This window comes from Gavia stellata, chromosome 3 (assembly GCF_030936135.1).
Source record: "Gavia stellata isolate bGavSte3 chromosome 3, bGavSte3.hap2, whole genome shotgun sequence".
Classification (NCBI taxonomy): Eukaryota; Metazoa; Chordata; class Aves; order Gaviiformes; family Gaviidae; genus Gavia; species Gavia stellata.
The window spans coordinates 4,908,941-4,921,826 of NC_082596.1; the positions used below are offsets into that span (position 1 = coordinate 4,908,941).

At 36.1% G+C, this 12,886-nt stretch overlaps 1 protein-coding gene across 26 annotated transcripts in view; it reads left to right on the top strand.

The window, feature by feature from the left end:
* Positions 1 to 12,886, top strand: part of PTK2 (protein tyrosine kinase 2) — a 181,259-nt gene that overhangs the window by 128,104 nt on the left and 40,269 nt on the right. For 17 of the 26 annotated variants that reach the window (XM_059836000.1, XM_059835977.1, XM_059836001.1 and 14 more), the window contains 6 exons: positions 1,358 to 1,378; positions 2,433 to 2,530; positions 5,869 to 5,953; positions 9,149 to 9,249; positions 10,549 to 10,664; positions 12,229 to 12,329. In XM_059836000.1, the coding sequence (XP_059691983.1) occupies positions 1,358 to 1,378; positions 2,433 to 2,530; positions 5,869 to 5,953; positions 9,149 to 9,249; positions 10,549 to 10,664; positions 12,229 to 12,329 (522 nt within the window). The remainder of the gene's footprint in view (positions 1 to 1,357; positions 1,379 to 2,432; positions 2,531 to 5,868; positions 5,954 to 9,148; positions 9,250 to 10,548; positions 10,665 to 12,228; positions 12,330 to 12,886) is intronic. The other 9 variants (XM_059836004.1, XM_059836003.1, XM_059835983.1 and 6 more) reach the window with 1 other exon arrangement.

Genomic DNA, 12,886 nt, shown 5'->3' on the forward strand with positions numbered 1-12,886 from the left:
TCTTACATTTCAGCCTTAAGTAATATGTGTGCAAAGAAAATATTCTTTATCATGTTTTGAAAACTGATAGATTTTTCAAGTTCAGGTTTTGAAGCAAATAAAACCAAATTCTGTTTCGCTGCCATCAGTGACTTCACAGTGAAATTCCTTTTATGTCTCAAAATGTAGAATTTCTGATTGTGATGCTGAACACAATGCTTAAAGAAAGAATGGATAAGATTTCTGTGATAAGAGCAAACAATTTGGAAAGCTTCTATGTATTGCTGTCTAACTGTATCTCACCCTTGCTCTGTGACAGACTTGCTGCTCTCGAGTTCCTTGATAGAGGAAAGTCATCTGTACCACATGCAATTTTGTTAAAAGATGAAAGACTTCAGGAACAAGAATAAAAATTCAAAGTTTTTCTGAGTCTTCATCTTTGAAGTAAAAAAAAAAGATGCATTAGCCACCACAAGGATTTTGTCTTATGGCATTATTTGAATTATAATAGAATCTTAAACTGTCTTAACTAATTTAACAGGAAAGTCTAGTATTCTGATTTTAAAAGTTGTGTCTGCGAAATTATAGTTGCGTTTTGGCAGCCAAGGATTTCTCTAGAAGTAGACAATCAGTTGATACACAGACCTGCAAAAATGTTGGGTTTGATGAGCGTAGGAGGGGAGGATGGTGCTAAACTGATACTGTGTTCTGCTGGCGAACCATGAACGTCTGTAAGGATTTCTAGAGTTTACCATGTGCCAGGAACGTTTCATGATCATTTCAGTGTTTACAACATAGTTTCCACAACTGCAGGAAATACTTGAAAAGCAAGAATATATGTTTTGAAAAACATATATATTTGAAAAGCAAGAATATATGTTTTCCAGAAATAAACAATGTGTTTCAAATGTCTTGCAGTAAGTCACTACGTGAGTCTACTAAAATAATTGCAGGATCAAAAAGTAGTGTGATAAATTATATCCTTTATTTTTTTTAAACATATTAACTTTGCGCGATTATTGTTTTTTTCCTAATCTTTTCATTTAAGTCCTCATGGAAGTAATTACTTGCGGGCCCAGCCCTGGATGGTGCTGAACACTTAAGTATGCCTTCAATTCAAAGCCCATGAGATGGGCTGTTGAAGTGAAATTCATTAAGTGCTTTGTGCGATTGAAGTGGACTCAAGTGTTCAGCTCTCAAAGGACTGAGTCAGTAAAGATCACAAGAACAGACCTGTGACTTCTGCTAATGTAAACTTAAAATTGAATCAGTATATTCTTCATTTTTTAAAAAAATGTTTAAAAATGTTTGTCCTTGTCTTGATTTTAAGAAGCTATATCTAAGTAAGCATTTGATTTTTCTCTTAATTGCACTGCAGAAAGCTATGGAATAGATGAAGGTAACAGGAGACCCTTTACCCATCCCTGTATGCTTGCAATTTGGAATGATGTGGAATTTTTAAGTTTACTATTCACTTTCATTTAATAAACATTATGTATAGTTAAACCAGTTAGCTTTGGGATTTTAAAGAGGAAAATGCAGTACTTAAAAAAAGAAATGAAAAAGGCATTTATCACTTCGTTATCCAGCTCTAGATGACGTAATTTCTGTAGTGTTAATGCAGTCAAAATCATCAGTCATGAAGTCCTGTGCTGGTTGATTATATTTTTTTTCTCTGAATAATACAAGTAGAGGTGAAAACATATACCGTACATGCTTTTCTGCTATTCCTGAAATATTTTTCCATGTCTGCTAGAAATTAAATTGCAAATGAAGTAATTCAATTGCAATTGATTAAATGTTTTGCTGAAGTACTGAGCCTTTTTTATCAGTAATGTTCTCAGTCTGTTAAACCACGAAGTTAACAAAATTGCCTAAGTCCACAAAACATAGCAATTTTACTTCAATTACACACTGACAGAGGTGTAGTGCACTCAAAATTTTGCTCTTTCATTTTATCTTTATTTGCCATGCTCTTGTTTCTATTTTTTTTCTTGCAGTTACCTCTTTAAAAATTCTCCGGGCTCATTTGATGGTTCCAAAACCTAAAATACCGCATAGTGGAGTTCTCTTAAACATCTAAAGGGATATGGGCTAAGGCTGTATTTAATATCATCGGTATTGCCCTAGGCTATTTGTGTTCTTTGTCTTTTACTAGCTGTAATTAAGAAGGGCTCAATTATGTCTATTGCATTGAAATAAATAATGCATAGTAGTTAATTTAGCGAATTAGATTTCACAATTCCTTTTTCATTGCTTTGATTCAAACATTCGTTTAAGAGGTTTCCACTGTGTGTATACAGCATTTGTATAGGTTGGTGTGCAGCAAATGTTAATCTTAGCTATTCATATGTGAGACATTTGAGTGACTTACTTTGAGTTTCGTATCTTGTGGATTATTTCTTTGCCCTTCATCAGAAATTTGATATTTTAAGTGCATTATATTCTTATAGCCAGAGATTATGAAATTCAAAGGGAGAGAATTGAACTGGGGCGCTGCATTGGTGAAGGACAGTTTGGAGATGTACACCAAGGTGTTTACATGAGTCCGGTAAGCCTCACTTCTGAAATAAAAGTAAACAGTAAAAACTTCCTAGTTAAAAAAATAAAATAAAAAATAAATGTATTCCTTAGATGCCTTGGTTTGAGTCTTCCAGAACAAATAAAAATTGACTTTGTGATTTATTTTTCAGAATAATCAGCATGTAAAGAACATTTCCCATGTTTCAGATAAGTAGAAAACTAGCTCCAACTAGCTCCAGAGTAGTTTCTCTGCTCCTATATCTCCATTTTTTTATAAATCAGGAGAAGAATCAAAAGAGCCAAGTAAATTATTCAGGACTGTACCAGAGCCACTGGCTGAGTCGGAATTAGAAGTCATTGCTATTAACCCCAACCATACAGTTTCTTCTTTATTTTGAGTGTATGGTAAGCACACATCCCTTTGGCCATACTCCCCTATGGAGTGTTCAGTGCTTTAGAACCTTTTCCAAAGTTTGAAACAGAATTTATGGGTGTTAAGTGTTCAGTGCAGAAGCTGCCAACTGTGTCAGGATAAGCTAATCTAACTTCTGTGCTGAAATACAGAGAAGAAATTTTAGTCTGTTATGCTGGAAGGGCAGTAGCCTACAACAGAGGGACAATAATGTTAAACAAGTGTGTCTGTTTCTCCAGTGAGCATCTCACTGTATCTCTCCCGAAGAAGCCTGTGTGTTAATAAAGTTACTACTTTTTCCTGAAAGAAAAGATACAAAATACTTGGGCACTGATCCAGGAAAAACCCCAATGCACAAGTCATCTCAGTGAAACCAGTGAGGTTGGAGGGACTTGTGTAATTTAGACTGGTGCTTATGTGTTTTTCTAGACTGCAGCCACAAGGATTTAAGATTGCAATTTAAGTGGATGAAAAATTAAGTGTGTGGAAAAAAGCAAGAGAAAGCTGGAAAATTATTTAATTTCAACCAATTTCAAGCTTATAATAAACTAACTCTGGAAGTGTAAAATGAAGATTTATTTCTCATTTGAAGAAATTAAGTGTCTGGATTTTCAATAGATGAAGTAATAATTCATGTTGGGGCAAAGTGGATAATAATAATAATTCAAACTTGGGGCACAGTGGATAAATCCTAGTGTTCTGTAAAACCAATTAAAGACCCCTTTTCTTAGGGACTATTGTTTCAAAAGTGCTGTCTCTCTCCATTCTTTTTCTTGAATTGGAAAACAGATTTTATTCAGTCATCATGTGTCTAGTATGAGTTTTTGGCAACCTGCTGATTACTTTTATTAATAAAATTTTACTACATTTAAGACACTAGAATGTGTGAAGGGAAAACAGGAAGGTATTATCATTAAATTTTAATGTACTAGTCACAGAGCGTGACTTACACATTCGGAAGAAATCTTAAAATAGATAAAAGATTAGTTAGAATAACATGATAGCATTTCCATCCTTATATACATTCAGCTCGCATGCTAAAAATATAGGGGAGATTTCTGGCTTCTTGTTCTGCTAGCTCAAATTTGAATCTGAAAAATCTCATTTATCCCTGTTTGTTGCACTTGTAATGTTCCTATTGTAGTCACTGCCTCTTCTCAAATGCTGCGTACTACTAGGTGTTCCTGAAATATCACAACCAGCCTGTATTTATAGGGCACTCAATGGAAAATCTATGTATACATACAGGATCCTATTGCTCTGATGTAAGCAATTCAGATAAGACTGTCTTCAAAGGCTGATTTACTGTGGGATTAATCCAAGTGTCATTTAAAATAGTGTTTGCTGCTCAGTACAGAAACTGTTGCCAGTCTGATACATCCTCACTGTTGTCTCCTTATCCGGTAAAAAAAGATCAGCAAAACCCTGGTATCAGACCTTTTCCGATATCCGTTCTGCAAAATGCCTGGACCCTTTGCTGGTTGCGGACACCGAAACTCTTCCTTTTGATGCTAATGTTGATTATGAGATGTCTTAAAGACTTCATCTGTAACACCAGGAGAGGGCTTGGTCTGGCAGGCCTCCAGAGGTGTCATCCAGTGCTGATTATTGAATCCTGATTTCAGAAAGGAATAAAAACATCTTAATTTACCACCGTTTTTTCAGTCAGTTTGTGGGCATGTTTAGGTATGAGGGGTTTTAATCACTATTTTTCTGCAAAGTCAACTTGAAGAGCTATGTAACTTAGAAAATAGATGTTTAAGCCTGCAAAATACAATATTTTTCTAATTCTGATAGTATTTGTCTGTAAAAATAGATTTAAAATAGGGCAAGCATGAGCAGACATAGAACATAACTTTGTGAATCTTCAGCTCTCACTGGCCTTAAAAACTAGGTGAGGGCATGCATCAATCCTGTAGCCTTTCGGGGAAAGGTTCATTTGTAATCTTCCCATTAAACAATGCACAATTCCCAGTTTCCCAGTTGGAAGGAAGGCATACTAGTCCTTGAGCAGGCCTATACCTAATGTAGAAGCTTAATTTTAAAACACTTCAGCTGCTTTCAGCCCATTAAGAACTTCTATGAGTGTCATGTTCTGAGCACCACATGTTACTGTGGCGTACACTATGTTGTAAAATACCATTTTCTAAGTAAGTCGTGGCGTTGTGCATACTAGTGAAGCTCAAAAACCTAAAGCTTCTTTTCAGGAGAAGAACGCTTGCAGCTTCTCTGCGCTGCCTGTAACTTATGGACAGGGTATTTGTAAAATGCCCCAAAGCGAGAGAAGGTGAAAGATGCCGCCCGAGCTAAGAGGCCTCCTTTGGGCTGTCACAGTGCTTCTCATTTTCCGGTATTCAGAGGATAAGCAATCAGATGGTAAAATCTGTTTCTGGTTTTGAATACATGTGTTCTGTTTAACTCTGGTTTAAGCCCTTGACATAACTGATTGTGGAGCTAATATGTAAAATCTTTGTTTTACTTTACTTTGTAGCTTGAGTTCAAAATTACAGCCAGTCTTTGCTCTGCAAGAGCCACAAAAAGTCCTTTATTTGGCTTTCCAGGTTGCTTGCTTGCATAAGCCAAGTGTGGTCTTAGGCGTATATATACTTGTTTCCTCTGCTTTTGCTAAATATTGTCAAGAGTTTACCATCTTCAGTAACACAAAAAGTTTACAGTACTATTCAGTTAAACTTACCATCTTTTGTCATAATTTTTGTACAATTTACTATAGTTTAATACAGATTAAATATTTCCTAGGCACATTAGATGTAAATGTTGTATGCTAGATGTCTTGATTGTAATAATGCTTTAATGTTGAAGCTTTTAAAATGTAATTTCTTAACTAAAGATATTTTAGTTAATAGTAATTTTCTCTAAAGCAGTTTTGCTAGAATTTTAAAGGACTTAGCTTTTGGTGGGCTGTGTTTCAGTTATTTCTCAATAATGTCTTTCAGGAAAATCCAGCTATGGCTGTTGCAATCAAAACATGTAAAAACTGCACCTCAGACAGCGTTAGAGAAAAATTCTTACAAGAAGCCTGTGAGTATTAAAATACTACTTTTAGGGTACCTTCTGTAACTGATCCTTGCAAAGACTGCAGCCATCTGTGCCAGAAACTTCTGATACTAATGTAAATCTTACTATTAATATGTAGCATGACCTTTTCCTCTCCTGCAGTATGCACCAGGAAGAGTGCTTTACATCCTTGCATTGCCCATGTATATGATTATGTGTGGGTTCTTTAATTTTCTAAATCAAACAACGATGTCTGACTCCCGTACGGCTTCAGAACCAGTTTGGGAATATTAGAGATCTGATCCTCTGTTTCCTTCTTTCTCCTTAATGAATTAGAAAAACATACCACTTGTTTCAGTGTATTACTTGAGGAGGTCAGGTGGTTGTCTTTGTTAAAAAAGTTGCTAAAAATGTTATGGCTAAGAGAATTAAAAATTATGATAGACTAAACCAATTTTCTAAATAATTGCCCACAAATACTGTACTCCCCAAAAAGTATATTCTATACATGGAGGAAGGCTTTTTGTTGAGATGAATACTAACAGAAAACTTCTATAAGAATGTTGTAGTTACTGATTTCTCTACTGTTTGGTTTTGTAAGCAAATTAAGGTATGACACTTAGGCCTTAATTTTTGCCTACTATCCTCTGCTATTGTATATCTGTAAATCTCATGAAGGTATTGTATTATATCAATAAGTTATTTGGTTATGGCCAGATGTTACAGTATACTTTTATTCACTATTCCTTTGTTCAAGGATTTTTTTTTCTGATTGTTCAGAAAATCTCTGTTCATAGCTAATGGCTTCTTATTTGTGGATGTCAGATTTTTCTTGAATTACTATAATTTTTTTCCATTACATTTCTAGCTGTTGGAAAAGTAAATAGCATTGCTTATAGTAATAACTTAGCAGTCAAAGGTAGGCTGCTGTCTCTTAACAATGTAGAAAATAATTGCTCATTGAATGCTCCTTATTATGCTTTGAGCTTGACAGATTAGGAAATGCCAATGTAGCAGACAGATAAATAGTGCTTTTCAATTTTGATTTAATAGTTTTGCCATTTCTTCTTTCTTTTCTTTTATTCTAATTCCCATCTGTTACCTTTCTCTTGTTTGCGTTCAGATTGCAAACTCTCTCAGAAGATGCTGCCTCCTAGTTTTTAAGAGCACTCTTCAAAAGGCCCAAATCCAACACCTGGAGAGGCAGAGTTGGTTATTTCACTGAATTAAGAAATTAATTTCCTAGTATATTGTTTTCAGTTGTTTACTTGTGGTGGAGTTTTCAACGCTGAAAAGGTTTAGTATTGATTCTTCCAAGGAGGAACACCTCAGTATCAAAAGTAGGCTATTTGTGTTAATTGCCTTTCCATTGATTCGATAATTAGAAATGTATTCCTGGTTCATTTTTACATCAACGAAGCAACATTTCCATATTACAAGACATTGTAAATTGCATTGAGTTAAATTAACACAAGAGAACCCTAAAGCTAAATAATTGGGATTTGTTTGGAATATACGCTTTATTTACCAAGATTTCAATACTAACGTTGGGTTCAGATAGACTAATTTAGCAATGCATACTTTTCTGAGGTGTCAGAAATAGCTTCCCTCTCTGAAATGCCACTTACTTCAAAAAGGAAGAGGGGAAATGAATGATTTCGGAATCTACCTTCAATTCTCTGTAGTATTTTAGCAGGTATTGTTGCCCATTTGACATTTTACCACATTATTTATTCCTTTTTATTAATTCGTTAAGCTATGACATTGATAGGGATGTTTGTTTTACTGATTTTTTTTTTCCGTATTATTTGTAACAGATTAATATTTTGAAGAATTTGTTATCTTAAGTTTGCCCATTTAAGTTTCTTCGCAGGCAAATATGTTATTGAACTACTATACATTAGGTCTTATAAACATCATTGTCCAAGGACTTTTCTTGGGATTTGCGGTGTTGCAAGGTGTGTTGTGTTTACGGCTGCTGTTTACCAGTGGACACAAGTAGAATTCAGAGCTCATCAGAATAGGAATCCAAAAAAACCTGCTGGTTTTAGCTTGTGATTAATTAAAAGCCAAAAGATAGCGGGTTTTATTCTTGCCTAATTTTAGGGGAACTGAAGCAGACTTCCCAGTTTGGTAATTACCATGTATTTCTGTTGACACTACAAACTGTAAATGTACAAGAGATACTACTTTAAGATTAAATTAAGGAAGTTTGTCATGCATATGTTGGAAGAGAAAAACTTAATCAGAGGACTGTTGTTTCATTTAACCTACCAAATACACCTCCCCAAAACATTAATAAGCATCTGACATCACCTGCCTGGACTTGGGCAAAGCATTTGATACTGTCCCACACAACATCCTTGCCTCTAAACTGGAGAGACATGGATTTGATGGATGGATCACTCGGTGGATAAGGAATTGGCTGGATGTTCGCACTCAAAGAGTTGTGGTCAATGGCTCGATGTCCAGGTGGAGACCAGTGACGGAGTGGCGTCCCTCAGGGGTCCGTATTGGGACTATAGAATGATAGAATCATTCAGGTTGGAAAAGACCCTTAAGATCCTCGAGTCTAACTGTAAACCTAACACTGCCAAGTCCACCACTAAACCATGTCCCTAAGTGCCACATCTACCCATCTTTGAAATACCTCCAGGGATGGTGACTCAGCCACCTCCCTGGGCAGCCTGTTCCAGTGTCTGACAACCCTTTCAGGGAAGAAATTTTTCCTAATATCCAGTCTAAACCCCCCCTGGTGCAATTTGAGGCCATTTCCTCTTGTCCTGTCACTTGTCACTTGGGAGAAGAAACCAACATCCACCTCAGACATTGAATTATACATACTGGTTTTTCCTTCCTCCTCTTCCAGTAGAAAGGCACAGGTTAATTGGTCATGCACTGGCTTGATAGGTCGTCATGCTAACTTCTATTATGCTCAACCAGGGCAGAAGAGCCAGAGAGCCTGACTTGACTTGCACCTTCCACAGCAGTTTACTTTTTGTGAATGAAGAATAGTACCACTAAAGCAAGCAGTGTTTCATACTGCCCGCAGAACATTAAATGACCAGACATTATTGCTTGCAAGCAGTTGTTTCAATTCCTGCAGAATTATGTTTATATTTTCTGGTCATAGACTAAATGCTTCTTAACTGACTTTTTAATTTTTACTTTTAAAAAAAGGTTTTATGTAATACACCAACTTGTTTCTTTTTCTTTTAGTAACGATGCGTCAGTTTGATCATCCTCACATTGTGAAGCTCATTGGAGTTATTACAGAAAACCCGGTTTGGATAATCATGGAACTCTGTACACTTGGAGAGGTATGAAAAATCCTCATGCAACTTTGGTCTTCTCTCTTTTAGCTCACAGATACCTTTAAAAAAAAAAAATCACTTCTCAGTACTAACAGAAAGGCACTCTCCTCAAACATGGTATCATACATGTTTGTAGAATTATGGACTCAGAAACAGGAGTGGCAAAATTTGACCTAACTCCTCCACTGAGGGAAGTGCATCAGCTCATACCAAAGTGATTTAGTCATAGTTTTCAGAGAATTCAATTGCCATTCCAGAGTGAGAGCATGACCCTGTGTCAAGATGATGATAATGCGATATCACTTAAATAGCATTTGCAGACATACCTTCTAGAAGTGAAATTATGTGGTACATGTTTTATTCTTCTTGAGTAGTACTGCATTTTCCCTTGGAACGCTGAATTTCTTAGGGTTTTTTTCTGTACAGTCTCTGCAGCAGAGACCCTAGATAAGATGACTTTCCTCATTATGAATATCTTTTGGATGAATAGTTTAAATAAAACTAGATCTCAGTTTTTATAATCGATTTGTTTTTTCTGAGCTACGTGTTTCTGAAGATGTGAGCTGAAGTGATGTTTCATACTGCAATGTAAGATAGTCATTGTAATTATCAAACTGCAATATGTTGTCCAAGAAAAAAAAAAGGTACAAAAACCTGTAGTGGAGAAGTCATTTTCTGTCAAAAAATGACAGATTTCTTTTCCAATCCTTTCCTTTGCCCCCATCACTTTTCAAAGCCTTGTTTTAATTTATAAGGAGACTCTAGTGCCACCTTCCATTAGGTCCTAACTGCCTTATACTGGGAATATAGCTTACAAAAATTCTGCATTGGTATTGGCTACTCTGAGCTAAATCCAGTTGTTTTAGCAAATGTAGATTAAAATTAATGCTTCCAAACCAACATTGATCTAATTGGTGTTTGGATTGGTCATGTACTGTTTTGTTCTGAAATTATTTAGGCCAAAAACACGTACAGTTCTCAAGGGAAGAATGCATAAAAAGGAGTGATTTGCTCTGGAACAGCAGCAGCATATGCTCTCAGTCTTCAGAAGGGGCCTGAAACCAATGCCTAATTTTGTTTTTTTGTTTGGCTAACAGTTTTCATGTAGAAAACACTGCTTGAATTTAACCCTGAGTCAAATTTCTTCATGGCAAGTGATTTTCTTTTCTCATCCAGTCTTAAGGGAAAGCATGCCCATTGATTCTTGTGTAAACTGTACAATTTGAGATATGCCTTGTTCAAATTTGTCATTTTTTTGTCCTAACTTCTTTCCTTTTTTTTTTTTTTCCTTCTTTGTGCAAAAAGTTGAGATCGTTTTTGCAAGTAAGAAAATACAGCTTGGATCTGGCCTCTCTGATACTCTACGCTTACCAGCTTAGCACAGCACTTGCCTACTTAGAGAGCAAGAGATTTGTACATAGGTAAGATTTTATACTTACATATGTGTACGTGTGCATTTTTATGTGTAACTGCTTGAAAATTTAGGGAATATGAGGTGTCCTAGATTACCAGATTTTTTGACTGGCAGTATTCTGGCTGTTAGTACACTTGGCTCAAGTGAAGAGAAAACGCTTAGAACACAGAGTTGGATCCTTTGAAGCCTTCCTTTTGTGTTTCTTTTCCTTGACTTAGGATGAATGTGTAGCAGCGATGCTTTGCAACTCCTAAAATTCACTTACTTGTTTTATGTCAGTCTCCATATTAGGATGTCATTTTTTCAGATGCTGCCACCAAAATTACACCCTTTTCAAGAGTGACACCTGCTGGCACTCTCCGAGATTGGTGCGGAGATGGTGCTGGATTTTAATGAGAATATATTTCAGCTGAGTTGTTGCTTTGTGGTTACAATATTTTTTTTAAAGCTGTGAGACAACTGTAATCTTCCAAATACAGAAGAGCAAAACAAGGGGCAGCTGACTTCTTAAGTAAAGAACAGGGAAAACAAAATATTCATAAAATACAAATACTTGATTAACCAGAAAATGAAGCTAAATTTCCTTCTAGGTGTGTTTTGAATTTTACTCCCTTGAATTTGAGCATGAGCTTCCTAGGGAGAAGAGGCTGGCCCTCTTACTGTATGTAACTAAGAGTTCGCAGCACTTCAATTATCATGCACCATTTCATTTTGAACTTCAGCATTTCATTTGCATTTAAATACTTCATGTTCAAATTCTGTGTGTTGTATATATTGTAGATACAAACCCATGTATGTATTAGGTGTGTATATATACATACATATGTATATAAAAACATCGTAAATAACAGACCCTTACGATTGTTACAGATACTTGAATTTTGGCCAAGTAGCTGTTTATTTTAACTCTAGTAATAAAATTCCAAAATACATCTTATTCATACCATACTAAAATGGGAGAAAGTAGCACTGCTCAGTTTGCTGCACTTACTTCACTGCTCAAAGCTAAATCTGTCAATAGTTAGTCAAGCCTGCTGAAATCTGGAATGGACAGACGCATAAGGCGGGTTGTCTTACCTGGGAAACTGCAAGAGAAAAATGCCCAAGTCTTTTCATAATCCCTGTGGCATCACTAAAAACTGAGCTCCTTATTAGGAAGCCTCTTACAGGACTGAGATCTTCAACCAATTCCTTACCTTTGCAGGGTCAGGAGACAGGTTTTTCTTCTTTCCATCAATTCTAATTGCCAAAAATTGTTAGCCTGTGATGTTTAAATAGATGAAGATAAAACTTTTTCCTCTGAGGTTGGCATTGACGGTTATACTTTCGGATGACAGCTATTACTCACATGGATCGAACGTACCGCAGCATTTCTGCAGGCTTCTCAGCATCGGTAGACAAATACGTAGTCGTCTTTTTCTGTACGCGCACACCCATACCATGACTAGAAAAATAATTCAGTCCTCTCAAAGGCGTTTGATACTTCTGGGTTTTAATAATTTTTTTTCAAATGATACTTCACCACTTTAAGTTTTTAAATGACTAGAAATAATGTCTCCTCTGTTTGTCAGGGATATTGCTGCTAGAAATGTGTTGGTATCTGCCACTGACTGTGTGAAATTAGGTGACTTCGGTTTATCCCGATACATGGAAGACAGTACTTACTATAAAGGTAAGCTGACACTCTGGATCCTTCTTGCAGGCCAGTTAGAACACAATTGCTTCTCACAATACTGAGTTTGTTGTCAAAAGGAATTAACCAGATATTCTTGGTCTAGCTGTTGTATTTGTATAAAACTATTCAACAATTAAATAGATGGCAGTAAGTTCCTACATGTATGCTTAAGAAGAAGAAGAATCATAAGGTCTGATTTAAGTTGCAAAAAGTAGGAAATTCATGTGTAGGTAAAATTCTGCTTTTTAGGACAAGCTTATAGTGCTTTCTTCACGATTTTTAGAAGATTATCCACGTTTGAGGCTTGTTTGAGATAATATTCATATTCATGGCATAATATAGGTAGCCTACAATGAGTGCAAGGTTACCTACAGATAAACTTTGAGTTGTGCTGTCATTGTATGCTGCATACTTCAGATGCCACTGGACCAGGGAGGTTCAGTACAAAAGTCTTTGAAGCCTACTTTTCCCCCCATTTTGGACGGAATACTGATCTTAAGTGGCTCCAGTAGCTGCGAGATGTCCTGCAGTGCCTGGTAGATGGGAAATACAGC